This window comes from Gymnoscopelus braueri, assembly GCF_963280865.1.
Source record: "Gymnoscopelus braueri genome assembly, chromosome: 19".
Classification (NCBI taxonomy): domain Eukaryota; kingdom Metazoa; phylum Chordata; class Actinopteri; order Myctophiformes; family Myctophidae; genus Gymnoscopelus; species Gymnoscopelus braueri.
This window is the reverse complement of record NC_137621.1, coordinates 12,347,647-12,374,650: the sequence shown is the minus strand read 5'-3', so window position 1 is coordinate 12,374,650 and position 27,004 is coordinate 12,347,647. Positions and strand designations below refer to the sequence as shown.

General features: G+C 41.8%; 1 protein-coding gene across 2 annotated transcripts in view; it reads left to right on the top strand.

Moving 5' to 3' along the window:
- arhgef10 (Rho guanine nucleotide exchange factor (GEF) 10) overlaps positions 1–17,958 on the top strand; it is a 235,584-nt gene extending 217,626 nt beyond the window's left edge. For both annotated transcript variants that reach the window (XM_080413203.1, XM_080413202.1), the window contains 3 exons: positions 769–943; positions 13,955–14,077; positions 17,397–17,958. In XM_080413203.1, the coding sequence (XP_080269329.1) occupies positions 769–943; positions 13,955–14,077; positions 17,397–17,950 (852 nt within the window). In that variant the 3' untranslated portion in view covers positions 17,951–17,958. The remainder of the gene's footprint in view (positions 1–768; positions 944–13,954; positions 14,078–17,396) is intronic.
- The last annotated feature ends 9,046 nt before the right edge of the window (positions 17,959–27,004 follow it).

The following is a 27,004-nucleotide window of genomic DNA, read 5'->3' as shown; positions in this document are numbered from 1 at the left end:
GACAATGAGCATCGAACAGGGTTCTGATACTCCATACTGTTTGATTGTAATTGGATTCATACATTTGTGAGTAGGCTGTGACCTATTTCTTATCCAAAAAACTAAACATATCATGAACACAACATCCAATCAACCCCAAATTAGAATCACAGCCTCTATAGAGCACACCTCCAAAAAGCTTTTTATAGGTGTTTCTGCAGGCTTTGTATAACGTAGTGTTCTAAGCAAGCACATCAGTGCATGCAGTGCAGGTGGTTTCAGAGAGTTACTTATCTTAAAGCGATGACTTTTGTACTCTTACTTGAGTAACATTTTGAATGAGCTACTTTTACTTATAGTGGAGCAAATTTGACCAGGAGTATCTGTACCTTTACTCAAGTACTGGGGTCGAGTACTTCGTCCACCACTGGTTGGTTCCCTCATGAAAGGTTCTGCACACGCACAAGATTATACGAACCAACCCAACAGCCCAGCAGATGTGTCCGAGGAGGATTTTTGGCTGGTCTCCTAGCAACATGAGTGTTGAGATGAACCTGTCTTTACATACAGAAGACACAGAAGCGGTATCTGCAGGGCCGTTTGCTCAGACCTCGCTTTAAGCACATAAACCCTGATGTTTGGTGTCGGGGAGGGGTGGGGAGGGAACAAGGGGACCAAGTATAGACCCCTGTGAGACTCCGGTCAATGAAGTATTATAGTCAATAAGTAAACGTTCTGTGTGCATGAAGAGATTGAATTTGATGTATGCATGTTGTGCTGTTCCTGCAGAGACAGCTGGAGGCGCACCAGGAGGAGGGCATGGTGGTGTCTCTGATGGTGGTTGCCGGTGTGGGCATCTGGATCGCCTTCAGCTCAGGGTCCACGCTGCGTCTCTTCCACACGGAGACCCTGGAGCACCTGCAGGACATCAACATCGCCACGCCGGTCCACAACATCCTGGGCGGTAAGACTTCACACCCCCCCCACCCCTGTCACCACAACGATACTGTTGTTAAATGACAAATGCAGATCGCCAAGATAAAACATAGTTGACAAGAAAACCAAACTATTCTACGGTATAAAGAAGGAAATGACAGTAGAAGAGGTGAGATCTACAGCAACTTTTTTTGTCTTTGAGAAGAGATCCAGTAGAACTAAAAGACAAGTAATTTTATGTTTGGTTGCGCTCTGAAAATAGCAACGCGTTGCAGTGCGACGCGTGGTGAGCTTGTAGATCGGATATTTTCAGCATGCAACCAAGTGTAAAATAAGGCATTATGACGCCATCAAGGCCCGCCAAAATACATTTTAGTCGACTAAATCAACTGTAGATTTAGTCGTCTAGACTAACAGTAAAACATTTCAATTGACTGAAATATGAACACTAGTGCTAACCCCTACAGTTGGTCACGTGGGAGGGTGTAGACGAGCTCGTGGCTCCTCCGATACCCAGGAAGTGTATTCCTCCATAGTTTTGCACCCACCTGAACAGGCGCCAACCTGTAGGAGTCCCAGCTTTCCAACTACAAACATGGGCAGTTGTGTTCGATGGAGTGCGAGTGTTCGGCCAAAGGTGATCTGGTCCAACCATCTGTAAACCACCACTGTTTTCGCTACGTGTCCCTTCAGTGTCATTCGGTAATGTAATCCGTATGGCCGACAGGCTGAACCCCCACGAGGACCTGACGGTTAGATAGGGAACAGAGTCCCAGTGTTGATTTTGACAGCAAATCTTGATTTAGTTTTAGTCAGTCTTTTGAATGAAATTCCATTTAGTTTTAGTCATATTTTAGTCATCTGAAATGTTTTAGTTTTAGTCTAGTTTTAGTCGACTAAATATCATAAGATTATAGTCGACTAAAACTACAGTTGATTTAGTCGACTAAAATGTATTTTGGCGGTGCCTTGATGGCGTCGTAATGGCTGATTTTACACTTGGTTGCATGCTGAAAATAGCCGATCTACAAGCTCACAACGCGTCGCAGCGCGACGCGTTGTGAGCTTGTAGATCTGCTATTTTCAGAGCGTAACACCCGAGCGCAACCAAGCATAAAATAACTTGTCTTAGTTCTACTGGATCTCTTCTCCACTAGTCTCTCACTGACATTTTAGTCAAGTTTTTATTTGTTGACGAAATTGTCAGTATATTTAGTCATAGTTTTAGTCTCGTTGTTATTTTGTTTTGTCAGTGAAAAAAGGTAGTCGACGAAAGAATTTCGTCATAGTTTTAGTCGACGAAATCAACACTACAGAGTCCTACTGTAGCTTTGACTCTTTATCCACGTAGAGCCCCTCCACTCTGAACCAATGACCTCATGTCTTCAAAGTGCCCCGTCCTAACGCAGTGCCTGTCTATAATTAGGTGACATCAAGCTCTAGGTGCTCTCATCCAGCGTGTGTTTGTTATGGCAGCTTGGTCATGTGTGTCACCCTCTTTCAAACAACTCAAATAACTGACACTGGAACGTCTCATTTCGTGTCTTGTATCTATTGAGTTGCCATGGAACGGAGAATACAAAACATTAGCAAAGGATATCTGGTCCTTTGAGAGGCATGGAATGATGAAAGAAATGGGGAACTGTCTGTCTGTCTGTTTCTCTCTCTTTCTTAATGGTGATGGAGGGTCAACTCTGATGAAGGACATTGTGCCAAACAGATGTACAGTAGATTCTTATCACTGGTTATAAATACTTTAGAGACGGGTCTAATCAGCCAGAGGTCAAAGGGACAGATACCAGGCCAAACAGCAAAACAAAAGTGTTTCTCAAAGTCTTGAAAGGAAATCATTTGTTGATTATTATCAGCATGCAGCCATCTGCATTCACTGACTTCTGCCTGCATAGCACTTTGAAGTGTATTGATTAGTATTGTCTGTGGACTCCTTCCATTGACGTGAGCCATCGATTTGTAAAGTCTTTTGGTGGTTGTGGTGTTGTTTGGGTGTTCAGTCAGATGAACGACTAAATGACTGTTGTCTCAGCATGGACATCTGCGGTCAGCTGGGATGGAACATGTTATTTGCTCTTACATCAACCTCAGACCCTTAATAGACAGACACAGAGCTCTGCTCTGGGCTTAATAGACAGACACAGAGGACAGCGCTCTGCTCTAGGCCTGACAGACGGACACAAAGCCCCATGGGATGATGGGAGTTTTTTTTTTTAGGGGTCAGATTGTATTGTGTTTGCATGAATCTATATTTATCTCCGACAGGGAGGGCGGCTGGAGGCTAGATATGTTCTCCATTCCTTTGTCCGTCCGTCCGTCTGTAAACTGCCCAAATTTGTCAAATCGGCCTCATGGTGGCTAGCTCTATAACAGGCCGATTCACATTTTCACCTATAACTCTTGAAACACACTTTTTGCTACTATGACTACAGATGTTGTCCAAAATTGTGATCATGTGATCAAGACATTGGCTACGGTTGGCTTCCAAAGTTTGCTGGAGTGGCCTGTTTTGCAAAAAAAAAAAAACGCTCATTCCCACTAGGCCAAGGACGAACCGCCAACCCACATTTTTCTAATTGGCCTCACGGTGGCGCTATAACAGGTCGCTTCGCGTTTTGGTCTATAATGTAAAATCAACCCCCCCCCCCTCCCCCCCAATCATGATGCAACTCCATATTGCGTTTTCCTCAAAACACTGTTTGCTACTCCTACAGATTTTGTCCAAAACTCCTATTATCTCTGGAATGATGTGATCAAGATGTATCAGGCAGATTTTTCATATTCCACTCCGATTGGCTATGATTGACTTCCAAAATGTGAAAGCCCTGGGTAGCAAACCCTGCCTGGCGGTTTTGACTACTGCTGCCTTCTATCATTCAGTTTGTGTTGTGTCATGAAAACACAGATGTGTTCATGTATGCTTTGGTTTGGCTTTAATGGTGGTTTGTTACACCATCATGAAATGTTAAATAGTCTGTGACAGTCACACTCACAGCGAACGGTTAGCCTGTGGGTTACGGTTAGCTCTGTTATGTCAGACTTGACTGATCCCTTGAAATCTGAAGTGGTGATGAGATACACACTGCAAAATACTGAGTCTTAACTTTAACTCGGAGTGTAAAAATGCAGTGTGTGTGTGTGTGTGTGTGTCGCCCGCCCACGAGCGGTCAGCAATTAATGACTTGTCTGCAGTCATTCTGTCATGTGTACAGCACTTCATTAGCAGGGATATCCTGATGCTGATATATGAAGTGTGTGTATTTGCTTGTAGTGTGTTGTTTGTCTAGGGTGGAACAGACTGAGTGTGATTTGGAGTTGTGTAATGTTGGAAAAAAACTAGAGTTGCATTTTTATCATCCGAGTCACTCACTGAGTGATGTTAACACATTGGGTGCCAGAGGTTTATTAAAATATTATACGTTGAGTGCCAGCATTTCTTCCATCCACTTGCGTTATACATTTCGTGCTGTGAGAAGCCCCGACGAGGAAGTGCATGTAAACAAAGCGTGCGTGCGAGACGGCGGAGGGTCCCGACTAACGCCTGGAACAATAATATTTCCAACGCGACCCTCCATTGCAGCGTGATCGCCGATCGAAAACGGCTCGTTTCCACCACATTAAAAAGAAATGGAGATATTAAGCTTTTAATCAAGGAGATAACATTGAAAACGCCGACCGGAAGGATTTTTTACATGGAGCCAGATCCAGCCTCTTCTTCTCAGAAACTCCTTGGGTGATGTCAAAGTTTCGTTTTAGCGCCCACATGTATAAAAATACAATTGGGTCAAAAACGGTCCGGACCGTTTTCGGCACTTCTCGTTTGGACCCTCAAAAACGGTCCGGACCGTTTTTGGCATTCAATGTGTTAAGAAAGAAAAGAACACATTAATTACTCGGATGAACATCAGATCTTATGTAACATGATCTCAAGGGGGTGTTTTTTAACTTCAGCTGGCATTGCTGTGAAGCTATTCACTATTACAGACAGTACTATTATAATAGCATTGGGTCATCACATCAGTAAGTAAAAGATGACCTTATGTGCTCAGAGATATCAGATCAAACTACGAGCTCCCATTGTATGTTGGTATTGCTTTCTAACAGTGTTTTAATTTGCTATACGGGGCAGTATTGGAGCAAAGACTTGTCTCAGAAATGGCCTTATGGTTGCTAGTTAAAAAGGACTAAGGAGGAGAACCAGTGCATGCGTTTAGTTTGTACATTTCTCTTGACCTCGGTGGAAAGTCCCTCTCTCTAAAAAGCCAGTGTTTAGAGTCGGCAGTGGGAGGTCTCTCTCAGCCAGATGTGAATGATAAAAAGTGCTCCACTGCCTGTATTAACTAATACGATCCATGCAAACCACAGGGGGAAGTTGGTTCTGGGAGAGACCTAGACCACCACACACATGAAAGCCCCTTCGCCACTAAGAGCTCACTTCCTCTGATAACAGTAACGGGGCAAACGACAGTACCAGAGTATCGGGGCAGTCTGTTATGTGGCAAAGGAAGTCCACAACTATTACAGCTTTTAACGTTTTCCAGGCAAAACCAGCTCCCTCAACATTCAACACTTCAACAACCTGCCTTGTTGCCTCAACTCAACCACAGTCTGGGCGGAACTGTTGTGATTTGTTCGGAGCATTAACCCATTCGAACCGGGAACGCATCTGTGTCATTTTCAGATTTCTTTGGCTATTCGAAAATAGCAGATATACAAGCTCATAGCGCGGCACTCGGTGCCGCGCTATGAGCTTGTATATCTGCTATTTTTGAAAAATTGTGAACATTTGTGCAAATCTTTGAAAATATATATATATAATAATTATTATTATTATTATTTTTTAAAGTGAACATTTGTCAAATATTTTGTTCCAGGGACCCCCCCAGAAGCAAAGATTTGAGTTACAAATGTTCGCTTTAAAAAATATATATATTCAAAGATTTGCACACATTTTCACGATAAAAAAAAAATTAGCAGATCTACGAGCTCAAGCTTATAGATCTGCTATTTTTGAATAGCCAAAGAAATCTAAAAATGACAGATGCGTTCCCGGTTTGAATGGGTTAAGCTGCACTTTCTCTTCATAGGGGATATCTTTATCGCTGTGGTGTACGTTCTGTCTTTGGCGTGTTGTTGTGATCTGCACTTTGTGCTAGAATGTGCCAGATGCAGCGGAGCTTCAACCAGCTATGGCAGCTGCGCCGAGAATGTGCTGTCAGCTGCAAAAACTGTGACGTTGAAGGGAATTGCCAATTAAAAGTGTCTGGGCCCACGAGATGTAATCGATATGTCAACTGGAAAGAGTGACGGAATGTTATCTAACTCCATCAAATGCTTTGTTTACTTAGGCGAAAATGAGTCCAAGGCTTTGGTTCAGACTGCAGGCAAATGTGATCTTTAGGAATGACTGTCCACACTGTTATTTGCAACTGATCAGATTCGGATTTGTGTATTCAGACATGGGCGAAAATAGCCGATCTACAAGCTGATCGGCTATTTTAGAAACACCATCTTTGACGAAATATGAATCGGGCATCAGTGTTCGAGTGGCCAGACAAAGACACATCTTTAGAAATCCGTTTCAAACAACCAAGGAATGTGGTTCAAATCTGATCCGCACAAATCAGTTTCCATGTGATTATTTGCTGTTCAGATTTTATCAAAACCAATCTGACTCGGATCTGTATAGGCCCGAAAATGTGATTTGTCTGACGATATAGGCTAGCCAAAGTAATGTGTTGACTCAACGAGCTACAAGGATGGGGAGACACAACACCGCTATTTGATCTGTTGGGGTGTGGACCTTGGGTCCTTCATCCTCGCTTTCTTTGGAGAAGTCCACATTGTTCCGCAGGCGTATTGTAAAGTAATACGGAACCTAAACGCACATTGAGATGGAGGGGACGGGGGGTGGGGGGTTGATGTAGTAAATGATATCGGCACAGAGGAAAGGACCGGGCAGGGCGTTCACCGTGTCTTGAATACTTGGAGATTATCTCCTCGTGTTGGAGCGTGTTGTTGGATCATTTGAAATCCCCTTGATCACACAGAGGAGCACCTCACCCAGAAACATGCACATCTCCTGATGGATACAGCTAGACTAAAGCCCAATTTATACACCGTTGCACAATTTGTGTGTCGCTTGCCAAAAACTACAATCTATCAGCTAATCATTGCGTGGGTTTTAATAGATTGGAAATAAAATGTACAGTGTACACTAGAACAGTGGTTCTCAACCTGTGGGCCGGGAGAATATTGCAAGTGGCCCCCCAAATAATAGACAAAAGACTACACAAAACACAAGATTTTAATGCTAATAACATTAATCATAAAAAAAATATATGTAAAAAAAAAAGTACCTTGAAAAGTGAGTTTCCATTGCGACACAGATAAATAATAACTAAACGTATACTGTTAGTTACATTGAACTGAAATGTTATGTCTCCCTTTTTTTATTCATAGAATTTCTTTTCTTTTTTTAATACATGAAATTCTCTTGGAAAAGGTTTTAAATTTCTTTAAAATGTCTGAAAACGTTTTTTTGTTTTACTTTTGAAATAATAATTAAAGACAATTCCAGTATAAACAAATTTATTTAACGATTTACTCGTGACCCATAAAAATTGATCCGCGACCCCAACATGGGTCCCGACCCACTGTTTGAGAAACAGATACTGTGTATGTAGATAGTGTAGATTATGATGACAACGCCACTCTCTCTCTGTCTGGTGCTATACTGTACTGATGTTCCACAGAGGATGGGGTGGGCGGGGGGTGGTGGTGGAATTGGGGGGGCGGGGTTCTCTAGTCTACGCTGTCAGCCTTTGTCTGCTCGGCGGTGACCTGAATAAGCAGCCATGTGTGATCTGATGTGGACAAACATGACGGGAGGGGGAAGTAAACACCCCTCCAGTCCAGAACTCCAAATGTCATACATACAGTGTCCTGGAACACACCCCTGCATATAGTGGACCAGACCAGTGGAGTCCCTTAATCACTTGAACCCTATAGTATCCCTGATGTTATGGGCTATATCATAATAAGCGAATATTCTGTGAAAATGGCAGATCTACAAGGCAAGCTCGCAGAGTGTCGCAGAAGTGCTTGTAGAAGCGTTATTTGGTGTACAGGGGGAAAAGGGTGTGGGGGGGGGGGGGCTACGATAGACCCCTGGGGGACCCCGATCAAGAATCAAGAGGGTTTGTCACTCACGCATACAAGCACAAGCAGTGCAAAGATTGTGCTGACAGCTATACACAGTATATATTAGGGATGTAATGATACCAAAAACTCACGATACAATAATATCACATGCATAGGTTTTACTTTTAACATAGTAACATGGGTTGCTCTACTATATACTATACTCTTAATTACTGTAATAGGGCTAATAGTTTTATGTTATGTAGTGATTTTTTTTTTTTTTGACCTGTGTATCTATGTATTGTATTTATAGCCTATGTCATTTTTTAACCACTTTGCAAACGAAGTTCTGAAAGTAGAATAAAGTAGCTTACGATAAGTCCACTATACAATATTTATCGCAATATGTTAAATAAGTAAAATGTATTGTGTTACAAATGTTCACTTATTATGACATGCTCAGAGTAGGGGATGCTATGGTCTGTCTGCTTAATGAGATGCACTCTGCTTGTTTGAGGCTTTGTGCCACTTCAGTCTTAGTTATTGGTACAGAGCTGACAGCACCGTTTGACTAAAGATAAGTTAGCTGCTAAGCTAAACGGCAAGTTGCTATGCTGTTGCTCAGCCAACAACAACGGGGTCAGACGTTTAGCTAAATAACCAAAGGATCCGCGAGAGAGTCGGCATGCTGTTTCACTCTCATTACTCCGCTGCTGTTCAAACAAAACAATAAATTGGCCAGAATACCTGTGGTAGATGCCGTCACAGGCCCACGATAACATTGAGACAATTTTGTTATTGCGATATCGCGACCCTACAGTATACACAAGATGATGATAATAGACATAATACTGTTTTGTAACTACCGGTAAGTATATTGTCTCTGTCGGGTGGAAACCTCATATGTCCAAAACTGTTACTTTTCAGGATTCAAAAAAATATATAGCAAAAGTAGCAGATCTACAAGCTCGAAACGTGTCACTTCACGCCGCGTTTGGAGCTTGTGAATCTGCTACTTTTTACGCTTTTGTGTGACGCTGTAGTCTGATCACGTAGGGCGTTTTTCATTTATGAAAAAACTAAAAAGGTTTGAATACGGAGATAGGAGGTTTCTGCCCGACAGCGACGATATGTATTGGGGTTTAAGTCGTCGACAAGTCATTACAGAAAGCAGACCAGTCCAGCTGCGATTTAATCTAATCTGTAGTTGGAAGCATTAGAGATTATAATGTAGATTTACAGAGACGGAGGGGTTTACAGAGAGACGAATTAAACACACAGGGATCCATAACTGCTCACATTGTGCTGACATGAGGTGCGTGTGTGTGTGTGTGTGTGTGTGTGTGTGTGTGTGTGTGTAAAAACGGCTGATATGGTGGTTGTCAGGACTCTTAAGTGCAGATCAAAGTGGTCCTCTGGTCTGGGACGAGGGCCAGAGAGCCGGGCCGTGTTGACGTTCTCTCCGGGTTTATTTTAGTTCACCCTCTGGGTGGGGAACTCCAAATATTATGAAAGGAGGAAGTTGAGCAAGGCCCCCAACCAGCGGTCCAACCCAGGGCCTTCATTACACACACATGTTGAGCGCTGATCTGGGGCCTGCAGTCTACTGACTGACTGACTGTGTGTGTGTGTGTAGATTTACAAGCTCATAGCGTGGCACCGAGTGCCACGCTATGAGCTTGTAGATCTGCAAAAAAAAAAAAAACGTGAAAACTTGTGCAAATCTTTAACATTTGTAACTCAAATCTTTGCTTCTGGAGATTCTACAAATGTCTTCTAAATCATTTTTTTTTTAAAGAATGTGATTTTCTATATATCAGTGGTTCTCAAACTTTTCATGTCAAGACAAGGACCACCACAATTATATGTATTTCTCCGCCGACCCCCATCTCAAAATATGTTGTTCCAGGGACCCCCAGAAGCAAAGATTAGAGTTAAAAATGTATGTATATATATTCAAAGATTTGCACACATTTTCAAGATTTTTCTAAAGTGACACAGATGTGTTCCCGGATTTAATGGGTCAGATTTGGGTCTACGATTGGGAACAGATTCAGGTTGAGGTTAGGATTAGAGGTCAGGCCATGCTATTTTTGGCTTTAGGGTTGGGGTGGAAAATGGTAAAATATTGTAAAAATGTCATTCATAAAATCGCTGTCCTCATGGATTAATCGCCACTACTGATTTCAGTTCATTTGGATTTGGGGCTCTTGTCACGCTGTTTCACAAATGGCAGATTAGAACAATTTTTTTTCAGTTGTGAGATTTTATTTTGCGTTAATCCCGGTGTCCAAAAATGTTGATGTCCTCACGAGTATAGTAATACAAACGTGTGTGTGTGTGTGTGTGTGTGTGTAGTGCTCTAGGGGATTACACAGAGGAAGTGCCTCCCTGTGCAGTGATTCATGAGCGCCCTGCCTTCTGGAGGGTGATCTGTTGCAAACTTGTGGTGATCATCAAATGCATCCTTCCTCACAGATGTCTGAGTGGTGTGTTGCCATGGCGATGCTAATGCTGCAGGGGAGGGCACTGGAACCGTGTTCCAAGTTCCACATAATAAGTCACTAAACACCAGGCTTGGATTTATTGCCATCACCGATTTAAAGGTGCGGCTATAATAATACCGGTAGTTAAACAATCGTTGCGTTTACAGCAGTGGTTCTCAAAGTGGTGGTCCAGGGAGCCCCAGAGGTCCTTGAGGGAGTTCCAGGGGGTCCCCAGTAAAATGTGTTAATATAGCATCATAACCAAAACATTAAAAGTCTTTATCATGGTCCTTCAAACGTGTATTAAAAGGTTTTAACAGAAAAATCCACTCCAGTGAGCCATGTTTTTTTTCTCTCTGTGTTCTGAAGCCTTGTCAGTGGGTGTTGCTGTTGAGGGATCTTGCCTGACAATCATCACGCCCCCCCCCCCCCCCCCCCAAGGAGAAGGGTAGGGGAGGGGTGGAGTAGAGGGGGCGGGATTAATGAACTGTGACATCAAAGTCCACGGGCAAATCACAGCACTTTTAGCCTAATTATAGAAAAACCACAGAAAATCCACTGAATGTTCAAAGTTTTTGGGGTGTAATTGAGTCAGAAAACAAACAAAAAAATATATAGAAATTTAATTTCAGGTATGTTTCTGGGACATCAGAAAATCACTGTTTTCTGATTGGCACTTTTGACTCAAAAGATTTCAGCTGACAGGAAGAAACCCAAAAATGTTGGTGCCCTGTGCTTCAGCACCTCAAGCCCGTTGGATAAGCCACCACTGGTCCCTGGCACACAATATTTTCACATGGTGGTCCGCAGCAAAATAACATCTTAATTTGAGACTCCTTTTGTCATGAAAACGTTTCAGAGCCACTGGTTTACAGGACAAAGTGGCACTTCTGACAATTTACAATGAAGGCATTTAGCAGACAGACGCTCTTAACCAGAGCGAAGTCCAAAGTGCAAACCAGGAGAGAAAAAGGACAGTATTGTGAATAAGAGGCCATGAGAGCTGCTTGCTCTAATCACTGCATTACGCTTCACTCCTCCTATTGCACCACACTTTTGTGTTTGTTTGTTTGAGTCAGAGCGAGCGCACTGTAATGGTTGCTTCTCATGTGATGAATGACACATTATTTGAAAAGGGCCGCTATTATGGTCAGCTCCCTGTTTAAGTTGCCTTGGAGACGAGTGGCCGTTAAACGGCTCCTCTCCCACGGCGGTGTGTGTGTGTGTGCTGGACAGTGATGGAAAAAGTACTCAATTTATTTTTTACTTAATTCAAAATGTGCTTGAGTAAAAGTACAAAAGTATTGGTATCAAAATGTACTTAAAGTACCAAAAGTAGAAAGTACTCATTATGCAGAATGTCCCATTTCACAAAGTTTTCAAATCTATAAAATGCATAAAAAAACGTTTGAAAATCGCAGATCTGCAAGCTCACAATGCGACGCATATTGTGAGCTTGTAGATCGGCTATTTTCAAATGGCCGAAATCTATATAGGGCTGAAGTGGTTTTGTAATGATAATCAAAATCTACAAAGTAACTAAAGTTTTCAAATAATTGCAGTCGAGTAAAAGTACAATATTTGCCTCTGAGATGTAGTGGAGTGGAAGTAAAGGTACTGAAAATTGGAAATACGCCAGTAAAGTAAAAATACATTTAAAAAAAAAACTTAAAGGGGTAGTTCACCCCCCATATAACTTTTTTTCTATTGATTACTCACCCCATGGAGCCTTGAATTCATGGATATTTTTTAGTTTTTGTCGCATTCCTTCCTTTATTATTTGATTATAATAAATTTAGCCCCATTGATTCCGGTAGGAGACACAAATGCATTTGTGTCTCCTACCGGAATCAATGGGGACACATTTATTATAATCAAATTATTGGCTTAGGAATGTGACAAAAACAAAAACATATCTATGAATTCAAGGCTCCAGATGGTCAGTAATCAATAGAAAAAAAGTTATTTTGGGGGTGAACTACCCCTTTAAGTACAATACTTGAGTACATGTACTTAGTTACTTTACACCACTGGTGCTGGACTCCAGCCGTTTACACTCTGCACCCGTTCTAATCTAGCACAGATGAAGGCACTTGATCACACAATGCATCTGTGTGTGAGGAGGTCCAACTGTCCGTTCCCTGACCGTTGAAGCCATTTAGCTGCGGGAGTGCATGTAGAACATAATAGGCCACGTTTTTTTTATCTTGCTCTTTAGGAGGACTTTAAATTTCTGCTCCTATTATCTTGAGGTGAAATTCAGTTCAGCTTTATAGTCAATGACATGTTGCAGGTACAATGAAAAGTGAACTGGTTGCACACAGACATTCCTAAACTGCTGGTTTTCAAAGTTGGGGTCGTTATTGGGCGCCAAGGGGGTATTTCAATTGTGTGTGTGTGTGTGTGTGTGTATATGCATGTATGTATGTATACTGTATATATTAGGCCTGACCTCTAGTAGTCGAATAGTCGACTAATTAGTTGAGGGGTGTCTGAGTCGACTGGCAATCTCTTAGTCGAATTATAAAAAAAAGTATTAAAAAAAGAAAAAAATATTTATATAGGATATACATCATGATTTATTGGGAGAAAACAATTGTATATGTTAAATCAGACACTAAGCACCCCTACAGCCCAAATGGAATGTTCTTCTATTGCATAACATATTTTTTGCATGATTTGACTGAGAGATCTCTCAGTCTAGTCTCTCAGGCTAGTCAGTATGAAACTCAATTGAGTCTCCGCTGTTCATCAAGAGATCTCTCAGTCGAATCATGAAAAAAAAAAAAAAATCCCAAAAAGCCAGTCGACTATTGGCAATTAGTCGCCAATCAGCTTCGACTATACTAATCCTTAGTCGGGGACAGGCCTAGTATATGTGTGTGTGTGTGTGTTTTTTGTTATATTTTCTTGATTTTTCTGCCTTTATAAGGCTGCACATTTTCATCAGAAGAAGAAAATACCATACTTTTCTCCAAAGAGAACTGTATTATCGGCTGTAATGTCGTAACAATCCTATGTTGACTTACCGCAAGGGTCCTGGTTGTAAAATGATGCTATAATCTATAATGCCATCATTGCCATGCTACCAATCCAGCCAAATATGTTTTATTCTTGCGATCAAAATTCACTACCCGCATTATAATGTGTAGCAGCGACGTCTCTGATTGGTGCAGCTTGTGTTAGAAATGTCACTGCCCCCATACGTATTATTTTAATAACATTTTAATTAAAAATCTTTGCTTCTGTGGGTTCCTGTACATTTTGACATTAAAAAGTTTGAGCACCACTGACATGAAAACTAGATTTAGAAGACGTTTTGTAGAATCAGCCTCAGGTCTTAGTCGGTTAAAAAAAAACTATTTTACAATAATTATGTGTCATTGTTTTGACCACAGGGAACCAGAGGGTGTCGGTGAGCAGTTTACTGGTGTGTCACGGCCTGCTGCTGGTTGGGACCAACCTGGGAGTGACGGTGGGCCTCTCTGTCCCCAGACTGCAGGGGATCCCCAAGGTCACAGGTGAGAGTGAAACACACGCTGGGCGGATTGGGTCCGTTTTTTTCGCGGTTCTGGGCGGATTGGGTTCGTTTTTTTTTCCAGTTTTTGGTTTCTTTATTTTGGTTTTAGGGTTAGGATTAGGAGTTAGGTTAGGGTTATGTTATTTAATTCATATTTTTGCCTGATTTTACCAATTTATTATCACAAAAAAACAATTTCTGCCTAATAAAATATTCAAACAAAATGGGTTTATACTAATGTAAAAAATGTGGTTATATGGCGGATTTAGTACTGTACTTTAGTAAAATGTTTAGGTACTTTTACTTTACTGGAGTATTTCCAATTGTCTATACTTTTACTTTACTCCACTACATCTCAGAGGCAAATATTGTACTTTTACTCCACTACAATTATTTGAAAACTTTAGTTAATTTTCAGATATACATTATTACATTATAAATCATACATTAATCCCTTTAGCCCTATTTTATACCTAGGCTATTTGAAAATAGCCGATCTACAAGCTCCACAAGCTTGTAGATTTGCTATTTTCAAACATTTTAGTAGTTTTACTTTTGGTACTTTAAGTACATTTTGATACCAATACTTTTGTACTTTCACTCAAGTAAATTTTCAATTCCAAACTTTTAACAGAGTGCTTTACATACATACATTGCAGTATTGATACTTTTACTTAAGTAATTGAGTACTTTTCCCACCACTGTACCTGGGCGTTGTTGTTCTACAAACTTTGTTTTTAACCACATTGTCAGCTTCTTCAACTCTGTCTTCTTTTCTCTTAAACATCTCAGTTAGTTTTCGTTGCATTGTGCTTCATTTATTTTTAAAATTGCATTCTTCAGCAAAACAGTGTTTATTTCCCCTCGCGTTTCTTTTCTTTTCTTTTTTCTCCAGAAAAGACGTGTTGATACTGTTGAACCAATCAGAACTAACTATGCTAGTCTGTCAGCCAACCAGAAACATGTTTTGAACGTTGGTGGGATTTAATTCGTCGTAAAGCCCGCCTTCTTTATCCGGTAATTTGCACATACACACATAGGCACGGACAACGGCCGTTTCCGTATCCGTTTTATACCGGATCTCCAAGCTGCAAAGTGAATTGATCCCAGTCCCAGTTTCGTTTCGCTGGAGAAGAGGAGACGCTTCTCCTCTCGGCTCCGTAAAATAAATAAACACCGTAAAAATAGCACGGATTAAGCTGACACAAACACACAGTGGAACAATTCAAAAGCACTTTATTAGAAAATTTTATAATTGTGTATGTTAATCTGACGTTAGTAGATTATGTTTTCTTCTTGAACATGGCCATGGGTCTGTGGCAGGTTATTTAATATGGGATTTTCACAACTACCTTCGAATTTTTCTTAACGGAACGGCGTTCCGGCACCTAATCTTTTACCGGAACGCCGTTCCGGACCGTGCCGGCCCACTTTCACCCCTGCCGATCGCTTTAAAAGACGTACAGTAGTAGAGTCTCGTCGAATCGAAGAAAAACAATTGTGCCGTCGCGATAACCCGTTCCATAGTTATTGGCAGTCGAATGTAGCTTGTTTTCGCCAAAAAGCAACAGAAAGCAGAGAAAATTGATTAATTCTATACACGGTAACTAAACCATCTTGATTTTGTTGTGATCACGTGATCTTTGGCTGTACTCTCCTTCGGCGATGCTGGGATCATTCACAGGCTGTGGAAAGAGCGCCCTCTACCGTAAACCACTGAAAACACCACATGACGAGTGACTGGTCAATGGCGGTGTGAGCCTTGGATTCAAATGACGAGTATTATAGGCCTGACCTCGACTAAGTCGACTAGTCGACTGGTTAGTCGCGGGGGGTCCGAGTCGACTAAGTGTCTCTTAGTCGACTCTAGTCGACTAAGAGCCAAGTCTACGCCTGCAACCACACGTAACTTCCACTTTATTCTTCTTATTCCTCGTCTTTGTATTGGTATTGTTTGTGTTGGAGCGCCTCAGTGCGGCTGCAGAGTTCATGTGCAACCTCTTCCAGAGAGAGATAGAGACACTAGAAACTCTGCTGGAGACAAAACAAACTGTGTAGACTTGGCCCTTTGAAATAAAATGTATTTTGGCCCCAAAAAAAATAAAAAATAAAAATAAAGTTTTTTCTTTTTTTTTTTTTTTTTTTATTAGTCGACTGCCAGTCGACTATTGGCAATTAGTCGCCAATTAGAGTCGACTAAACAAATCCTTAGTCGGGGACAGGCCTACGAGTATACTAGTCAATGAGTTAAAGGAGTAGTTCACCCAATTACACACCCCATGAAGCCTTGAGTTTATGGCGATCTTTTTTTGTTTTTGTCGCATTCCTGAGCCAATAATTCGATGACCGGGTGGCTGCTCAGTATGAGACTCAATTGAGTCTCCGTCTCCGCTGTTCATCAAATTATCGGCTCAGGAATGCGACAAAAACCAAACAAATCCATGAATTCAAGGCTAATTGATAGAAAATAAGTATTTTTTTGGGTGAACTACTCCTTTAACACTTAAAATGATGTAATTGTTTTAATACATACTGACATACTGCAAGTTACAAACACTTATATTATATTACTACTAATCTGATCAACAACTGAATGAATGAATGAATGAATGATCTCTCTAGCAAGTTCAATCCTTGAGGCCACAGAGATCACAGGTCCACAGTCTTCAGTCCATAATATATACAACTGCAATTATGCAAGCCAGGTGTTGCTCCGCATGTTAATCCATTAAGACCTGGAACGCATCCGTGTCATTTTAGATTTCTTTAGCTATTCAAAAATAGCAGATATACAAGCTCATAGCGTGGCACCGAGTGGCGCGCTATGAGCTTGTAGATCTGCAATTTCTTTTTAAATCATGGATATTTGTGCAAATCTTTGAATATATATATATTTAACCCCCCCAGAAGCAAAGATTTGAGTAAAAACTATTCGCTTTAAAAAATATACGTATATATTCAAAGATTTGCACAAATTTTCAAGATTTTTAAAAAATAGCCAAAGTATAAAATGGTTAATGTGGTTACACAGATGCGTTCCCGTTTTTAATGGGTTAGACGACCGTACCAAATAAAATCGGAGCCAAAGTCTGTAATTTTTATCTTTTGGACACTATTTCCAAAAGTTTATACGTCTTCCTACTCCTTTTTGAACATGTTCTAAGTATGATCAATGATAAAAAATACAAATAGTGTTTATTTTATTTTATTTTTTTATTATGGCATTCATTCGTTTTCGTGTTCGTTTTCATTTTTACCTGCATGTTGGAAATAAAGATGATCCAAAAATCAAGGTGTTTTCTTTTTATTACCGTTTGTAGGTCGGGGTATGGTGTCCTTCCATGCTCACAACGGACCCGTCAGGTTCCTCACCATGGCCGCTGCCGTTTGCAACCGACTCTCCTCCTCCTCCTCCTCCTCCTCCTCCTCCTCCTCCTCCGCTCCTTCGACCAATCCCCCCACAGCAGAGACGGAGGACGCGGGAGACTCCACCCCCGCCGCCGCCGCCGTCGCTCCGCCTCCTCGGGGCGTGTCGGTGTGGCTGGGCGAGGCGGGCTGCACCGCCATGGCCCTCCAGGACTCCCAGTCCGTCTCGTCGTCCGGGGACGGGGGCTCCCTGGGGGTGCCGTCGTCCCAGGGCTCCCTGGAGCACGGGCCCGAGGACGGCGCCCTGTACGACCTGCTCCACGACCCCGCCCACCACCAGCGGGGCCGCCGGGGGGCCGGCAACAAGGCCTACGTCAGCTCTCTGCTGGTGGTCTCCGGCGGGCTGGGCCACCGCCGCGTCAACAGGAAGACCAAGCCGTCTTCGCGGAGCCACGAAGACACGGCCTCCACCATCATGGTGTGGCAGATCCCCCTGCTCAACATGTGAAAAGCCATTCAATCCGTGAAAGCATCTGTCATTTTAGATTTCTTTGGCTATTAACCCTTTAAGACCTGAGAAGATTCTAGAAATGTCTTCTAAATCCTAAAAAAAATTGGAAAAAAAAACCTTTTTTTTCTCCTCGATTTTTCAAAAATAGCAGATCTACAAGTTCATAGCGCGGCACTCGGTGCCGCGCTATGAGCTTGTATATCTGCTATTTTTGAATAGCCTAAAGAAATGTAAAGTGACACAGATGCGTTCCAGGTATCAATGGGTTAAAAAAAAGCAGATATACAAGCTCTATGAGCTTATTAGATCGGCTATTTATTTTTTTCATCGTGAAAATCTTTGCTTCTGGGGGGGGGGGGAGGGGGTCTCTGGAACAAAATAATTTACAAATGTTTGCTTTAAAAAAAGATATATATTCAAACATTTGCACATTTTCACGATTTTCCAAATAATTGCAGACAGAGTGCCGCGCTATGAGCTTGTATATCTGCTATTTTTGAATAGCCAAAGAAATCTAAAGTGACAGATGCGCTCCCGGATTGAATGGGTTAAGCGAGCATTAACATTATTTTGTCAAATATTTTGTTTGTGAGTTACAAATGTTCGCTTAAAAAAAAATAGATATTCAAAGATTTGCACACATTGTCACGATTCTTCAAAAAATTGCAGATCTACAAGCTCATAGCACGGAGCTTGTATATCTGCTATTTTTTTAATAGCCAAAGAAATCTAAAAGTGACATTTAGGGCGGTCTCTCTTTGTAGGATGCTTACAGGAGTGGCTTGGGTGGTATCTAGTTTTCAGTGGTGTGCCTTGGGCCTTTTGTGACAACCACATTGTTATTGCATTATACTGTATGCAGATATACAAAAAAAGTTATTAATTACTTGGTGCACACTCATTTCCAAATACAGAGGCAAGTTTTATACCCTAAAAATATTTATTTTAACCACTTTCAACCTCTTCACATCCCTATTTTGGGTATGTCACTATTGGTGAAAGTTTAAATTTCAAGTTTCGAAAATGCTCAAAGATAGCATTGACACATTGTGAGCTTGCAGATCTGCTATTTTCACCATGAATACAAGTGAGATTGTGCCTTTAGCACAAAAGGCTTGAATACCACTGGTCTAGCCTTCAATGCTTTGTCTAATAGATGGATGGATGGATACATAGATAGAGCAGTATGAAACACAGGACTGATATAGAAAAAGAATTGCGTCTATTCTTCAATAATATAATATAAATATATATTTTTTAATTTTTAATCATGAATTCATTTCTGTAGGAGTCCTCATGTGTATTTTCAACGCACCGCTGTGAATAAACCAGGCATCACAGACCTGTTATTGCTCCTTCTCGTGTGGCTGAACACCACTTGTCCCTCTAAGAAGTTACTAGTTAACAGTTAACATCATTATCATTTATGTCTAGGGTCTGATGTTAACGGCACCATAACGATAAGCCACCACATACAGTATTGCAACACGGTGAGCATGATTGAGCACTTTATTATTATAATAGAGATACACCTGAATATATAATAGTGCAGCTAGTATTTGTTTTATTTTCCTACCCATAAATTCACAACCCTTGCCAGCCAATACATAGACATTGCTCTGATGTGGTTAACATACCTTATTCTTTATGAACACTGCAGATAGCCACCCCCTCCCCACACACACCTTTTCTTGGCCGTCTTTCCAAGCCTTGACCGGGTCTGACTTGTAGCCCATCTCCTGCCCATCTTCTTCTCTGGAGGCGCAAAGAGGATTTAATTAATTTCATAATTTCAATTTCATCACGAACCAAACGTATGCATTCATAAATGCTCATTCAGGGGTGTGAAAAAGCCATTTGATTTATTTCTTGCCTTGCAATACAATTTCACCACAGATGCTGATCTTCTTGCAAGTTTAAGGCTTTGTCAATGAGGACATTTGTTTGTGGCAGCACAACTTCAGCATACCCGGGTGCAAACACGGGTAAATAGCGGACAATGACCACAGGGGTGGCTTAACTTCAGTCTGTGAAAATTTAACCTGGTACTGCTAGAAACAAAATGTTCAGGTGGCATGCTGCTACTCACCGATGACCAGGGTGCCTTCAATATTCTGCAGCAGGAAACGTGCCTGGTTGGTGAGTTTTTCAATCTCTGCCCCCAACATGCCCAGCAGCCATTCCTTCCTCTGACCATAGTACTTAAGGAGAAGATCATAGAAGGCCTTCATGATCTCATGCACTTGTCAAATTAAGCCGCAGGCTCCACTCCTGGTGGTGCCCTTCCGTCAATTCCTTTAAGTTTCAGCTTTGCAACCATACTCCCCCCCCCCCCCCCCCCCCCCCCCCCGGAACCCAAAGACTTTTGGTTTGGTGACAGGAGAGTGCTTTTTCCAGCTGAGCCACAGCTGTCCCCACATATAAATACTGAGGGAACCCAAAGACTTTGGTGGCAGGAGACACCTGTGTCTCTTCGGTGGCAGGATACTTCCTCTTCTTTTTATTTTTCTTCTTTATCACTTGTTTTCCAGCATCCTCCAGCTGCTCCCTAGTCCCCATCTCTTCACTGAGTGCTTTTTCCAGCTGAGCCACAGCTGTCCCCACATATAAATACTGAGGGACATGTGTCCAGTCCTTGGTGGGTGGAGGGGTGTTGATGGAGGGGAAGATCTGGAGGAAGCGGAGGGAGTCTTTGAGAGCTGCTCCATTTCAAAGCCCCTCTTCTCTAACTCAACGACTTCCTGTTCCAGCTCTTCAATGAAGCCTTTCTGTTTCTCTTCAATCTCACCAATCAGCTCAGCCAGGCTGACTGAATCCTTCTTGGTGCGCTCTGCTGTGTGTTTGACCTCCTGAATCTTCAGATTTCTCTCGTAGATCATATTCTGAACGTCAGCCTCTGTCTTTTCAAGAGCAGTCTTTCCTTCAAATTCATCTATCAGGGATACAATATGATGTGACTTGTGGTCTCCCTCGGTGCAGAACAGACAAACACATGTCGGTTTTTCAGAACCGCTCCAGAGCGGTAGTCATGTTTCTTACACATAAAGTCTTCCACGTTATTTACGAGGTCGATTAGGTCGCTTTAATCCTTTGACTCTCAGGTGAGGTTCCAGGTGAGTCTCACAGAAGGAGACCATACACCTCAGGCAACTCTTCAAGGCTTTGAGTTTGTTCTCCGTGCAGAAATCACAGAACACTTCATCTGGTTTGGACGATGCCATTTCAACACATAAATAAATAAACCAGGCATCACATACCTGTACCTGGGTGCCAATTTTCTAACATCCTAGAATTCCGGGTGGTGGGGGACTTCTTCTCCGACGAGAAGAACAGGTGGTTCAGGTGGCAGGAGACACCTGTGTCTCTTCGGTGGCAGGATACTTCCTCTTTTCTTTTTCTTCTTCTTTATCACTTTTCCAGCATCCTCCAGCTGGCATCACATACCTGTTATCTTCCTCCTGTTCCTCTTTAATCTGTGGAGGTTGTGGTTCCTCCTGGACCAGACTGGTGCTCCTCTCCTCATGTTCAGGGGAAACCTCTTTACACAGAAAGGAAAAAGCGAAGAGGTAGCATCAGCCACTCATAATAAAGTCTTCAATTACATCACATACAGCAATACTTCTCGTGTGGCTGAACGCCACTTGTCCCTCTAAGAAGTTAGTCGCCGACCACACGGTGCCGCGAAACTAGTTAACAAGCCGGTGTCTCGTTCGTTATCGGAATCAACCAGACAAATTACTCCAACTAAGAACGGCCATGCACCACCACCCTAAAAGAGCTCCTTAAGCTCTCCTGCATTTACCGGCAGTTAGACAAGTCTACGTAGACAAGTGTTGCAGGGTTTAAATTAGGGCCCGACCGATAAATCGGTCCGCCAATATTATCGGCAGATAACGGCCTACTACCTGTATATCGCTATCGGCTGAAATAGTGGAAATATGGAGGAAAAAGGGCAAATATTTGGGAAATTATCTGCCGAATTTACGACGCTTTTTTAATTTATTTTATTTGTATGTAAAAATCAGATATCGGAATTTGCTGGGTCAAAAGTCCATATAGGTTGGGCCCTGGTGTAAATGCTTCCGTAAATACAGTACGGTAAGTGCCATTCACGACAATGACGGTGTGCTGAACGGTAGTAGCCTCGCATTGGCCAGACTCACAACGTGGATTCACTCTCACGTTCCTCCCCGGTTATGATGGAGGAGGAACTTGTGAGTGAATCCACGTTAGCAGTCTGGCCAATGCCAGGCTAGAACGGTAGATGATGAGTTGATGACAGTTGAATCAAATCATATGGCTAATAAACTGCATCTCATCTAAAGATGAAGTTATATTTGACAATATTTTCATGATTCCAGGAGCATCTATATTTTTTACTGTATTACATACTTTGGGGATTTGTAATGACCTTGAATATACCGTAATGCCTTGATACCGCCCAAGCCCACTGCAGGACCACTGCCTGAAATCAGCCGACATCCATACGCTCCCACGGACATGTGTTAACGTCTGCTTAGCCACTTGAACGCTACATTCTACAACCGGAGTCACCCAGGGGTCTATAGTAGGCCCCCTCCTTTTTCCCCTCTACACCAAATCCTCTATAGTTGAAAATAGCCGATCTACAAGCTCACAACGCGTTGTGAGCTTGTAGATCAGCTCATTTCACCGAAAGTTTTCACCCCTGATTAGGAACGCTTATAGGGTTCATGTGGATAATGTTTGGGAGGAATCAATCATTTCAACAACGTCTTATACTGAACTGACTGCTGGCATTCCAACAGGCTCCCAGTGTGCTTCTAAAGACTTGTATTAACCCTTTCAGACCGAGAACGGATCTGTGTCATTTTAAGATTTCTTTGGCTATTCAAAAATAGCAGATATACAAGCTCATAGCGAGTGCCGCGCTACGAGCTTGTAGATCTGCTATTTATTTATTTTTGAAAATGTGTGCAAAAAACTTGTGGGGGCGTCCCTGGAACAAAATATTTTGAGATGGGGGTCCGCAGCCAAAATTCATATAATTTTGGGGTCCTTGACGTGAAAAGGTTTGAGAACCACTGATTATAGCAACATTTTTTTTCAAATATATTTTTTCAAAAAACTGTTAGGATTTAGAAGACATTTGTAGAATCCCCCAGAAGCAAAGATTTGAGATACAAATGTTTGCTTTGAAGAATTCAAAGATTTACTCAAATTTGCACGATTTTTCAAAAATAGCAGATCTACAAGCTCATAGCGCGGCGAGACATTGTGTGCATGTGCCATTGAACGACAAGGGATCAATATAACCACTTAATCATGACGCCTGACTTTGCTAACAGCAGCCAAATGGACTGTCTGCACCTTAATGGAAAGCAATATCCAATTAAGGTGCATGTACTAAAAAAACAACACTGAATCGTCCTTTCATTCTCACATGACATTGTTCTATATATATAACACGTTAAAGGGATACTTCACTTTCACATAAAATAAACATTAAAAATATATATTAAAAAAAATTAAAGAAGTTATGGCAAAATAAAGGCCCCCTCACACATTAGTAGGACACTCTAATGCGTGAGGGGGCCATGAATTTTCCATTACTTTTTTCATTTATTTTTAATATATTTTTTAAATGTTTCCCCGTTCCTAAAGTGAAGTATCCCTTTAAGTCATGGTGATATACCAGTTGGCCTAATGGCATTACAGTATTGAAACCAGTGTTGAAAAGATACATGGGAATAGGCGACTAGAAGTTTCCTGTTCCCTGCTTGGAAAGATGAAAGTTTGAATATTTGAGGCCTCAGAACTGTCATAAAAACCATCATTGAGATCAATTCAATACAATTGGGGCCAGATTAGTTTGTCAATCTCTTATTGGACAGTTTTTGTTGTTTTTTTTGTTTTTCAATTCTGGGTCAATGTATTATGTTTTTCTTTTCTTTTTTTTTTATGGGGGGGCGGGGGGTTGTGTTAATATGGATTGAGGTCTGTTGCGTTCATGTGGTACTCAGGATCTCGGAAAGATTCAACATAGTGAATTGGTCACGTTGTCCGTTCAACTTACGCCCGATTTATACTTGGTTGCTTGTCTCTCACCGAAAAAACTATCAAAAAATATAAGAGGCAAAAAATAACTAGCCGATCTACAAGCTTACAACGAGGCGTTGTGAGCTTGTAGCTATTTTCACAATATTCACCTGTGGAACTGAGTCAAACTAAATGTAATGCCTCAACTCCTACAATTCCAAGTGCTTGTCAGGGTGGGGGGGTCGCCAGTTTAAATATGATTATTTCGGGGGGTCGAGGCCTGAAAAGGTTGAGAACCACTGGTCTACATCAGCTTGTGTTTTCATGTTAGTTTTTCTGACACACTGTATATTGTTGTATAGGCGCACAATCTGTCCGGGATGTGATATAAAAGGCTTACAAATGTATTTTTAATTTCATCTTGATTTTTTTTTAATCCAACTTGGTAGGCTGTTTGCGTGCCATTTCCAGATCCGACACCACATGAACGCAGCATGTCATTTCATCTTGCTATGAGAGACCAAAACGTTTGAGAAGGTTTTAAATGTCGACTGAACGTGTTTTTGAAAGGCTTGTTGAGAAACTCCTGGCGGGCCAGGTGGTGGTGGTGGTGGTGGTGGTGACGATGACGATGAAGATGATGAAGAATGAAAGAGGAAGATGATATCACTGGGAGAGATGTCTTTATTTGCCTGAATTTGTGTTGCTCACTCGAGGGTATTTAAAAAGAAATGTTAAAAGCTTTATACTTGTTCATGTTTTGTATTTACTTCTGTTATGTACATTAACAAATCTATAAACATGGTTTTATCCAGCAGTGATGTGTAGTCTTCTGTTAATCGACGCAAATTCTTCCAGCAATCGGGATTAGCTCATTATATAGTTTCCATGACACAAAGAAATTCCTTATTTTAAACCAAACTGTCCAACACTGCACGTGTCAAGTACTCTAATCTTTGGACATAGCTTCCACCACAGAGCGTTGCACATTATTTTGTGCTGTTAACGCAACTGCGTTTTGTAATATTTCTCATTTTCTACCCCTTTTTTTCAGCCTCCTACAGTTTTTTAGATATCGACATGGTATGTCCAGTATGGTTCAGAGATGCAGCTATGCTTGTATTGTATGTGTTGAAATGTAGAATTGAAGTGAATGGAAAATGATAAACTTAAAACTTATGCCATCTCAGAGGAATGTCGGGTGAGTTGGATCAAGTGGATTTTCAAAGGGTTTCTCGACCAATAGTTTGCGATTATGGCAATAGTTTCTGTATGATTGGCTGTCTCATTCCAGTGAATCATAGTGATTTTTTTGTTGTAACTGTTTGCTGACAACCTACTGTACTTGCTGTACCTTACTATCAATAGCTAAAGTTTGGATGAGGTCACGCCATTACTAGATTTAAATGTTTTGACAAAATTGCTAAAAGGATGGCTTTGATTATTCCGTTGGTCCATCCATCCACCACTTTGGTACCAAACAAGATGTCTCAAAAAACGACTGGCTGGGATTGTCATGGCATTTGCTGTTCATGACTTCTGGACGATGTTCACTACTAATATTGGTCTTGACCTTTCCTCCACCGCCAATCTTGGACCACATTTTTGATTTGCAACTCGTGCGCAGGCGGGGGTAAAGTACTACCTGTGTCATAGGGGGGTTGAATCCACTGCCGTGCATCCAGTTTGTCAGCGGACACTCTTTTCCCAGGCGTGGTTTTGAGGTTAGGTTTAGGCATAGTTTCTGTGAGGTTAGGGATAGGGTTAAGGTTAGGCATAGTGTTTGTGAGGTTACGGTTAGGATTAAGGTTAGGTTTAGGCATAGTTTTTGTGAAGTTAAAAGCTTGGGTTTAGGCTTATAACCACGCCCACCTGGGCGAAAGGACAAAGAAAGAGGGAGTCCCGTTTGGCAGAGTGTCTAGACTCTACGCCGGTGGTTCTCAACCTGTGGGTCGGGACCCCAGGTGGGTCCCCACATGATTTTGAGGAGGTCCCCAGATGACAACGAAGTGACAATTCAAGGATTTTTATTACCTTTGTAATGCCTTAAAAAAAACAAGAAAAGAAAGACCATTACTGCATCAAAAGGCAAACTATACTATCAAAACATCCAAATTGTCAAATAATATAAGAAAGACGCCATTTCTTTGAAAATAGGCGATCTACAAGCTCACAACGCCTCACAAAGCGAGGTGTTGTGAGCTTGTAGATCTGCTATTTTCACAGTATTTATCTGTGGACCTGAAAATGTAATGCCTCAACTCCTTCATTCCAAGTGCTTATCAGGGTGGAGGGGGTCCCAAGTTCAAATATGATTATTTTGGGGGTCACGGCCTGAAAAGGTTGAGAACCACTGCTCTACACCAGTGGAATCTCAACCAGTGGTCCGGGGACCACCAGTGGTCCTTTAGGGGGTTCCAGGGGGTCCCCAGCAAAAGGTGTTAATACATTCACCCCTTTATCCATATTGTATACGTTGGCTATAAAAAAAAATAGCAGATCTACAAGCTCACCGTGCGTCACTTCGTGCCGTGCTGCGAGCTTGTAGATCTGCTATTTTTGAACATTTTCAAAAAATATTGAAAGTGTAAAACTAAATTGTACAATTTAGCATTTTTTTAAACGCAAATATTTTCTTCTGGGGGTCCCTGGCACAAAGCATCTTCAGATGGGGGTCCGCGGCCAAATGTATATCAATTTAGGGGTCCTTGCATGAAAAGGGTTGAAAACCACTGCTCTACACAATTGCATGGCCATGGTCGGGGGAGAGAATCCAGGCAGGATTCGCTGCACGTACTCCACTGGGGGCGGTGCCTGTCAGTGGGGGTGTTAAATGGAGGAGTAGGATAGAGGCGCTATGTCTTCCAGGTGGGGTCCCTCGCTAGCAGGTGGGCCAGATGGCAGTGGCAACACAGAAATGTGTGTGGGGGGGATTCATTGGCATAGCATAATGAAGAAGAAAGCGGTAAAAATAATTGGCTGCTTAAAAATAAATAAAAGTTATGTAATAATAATCAGTGGGCAGGTTGCCAT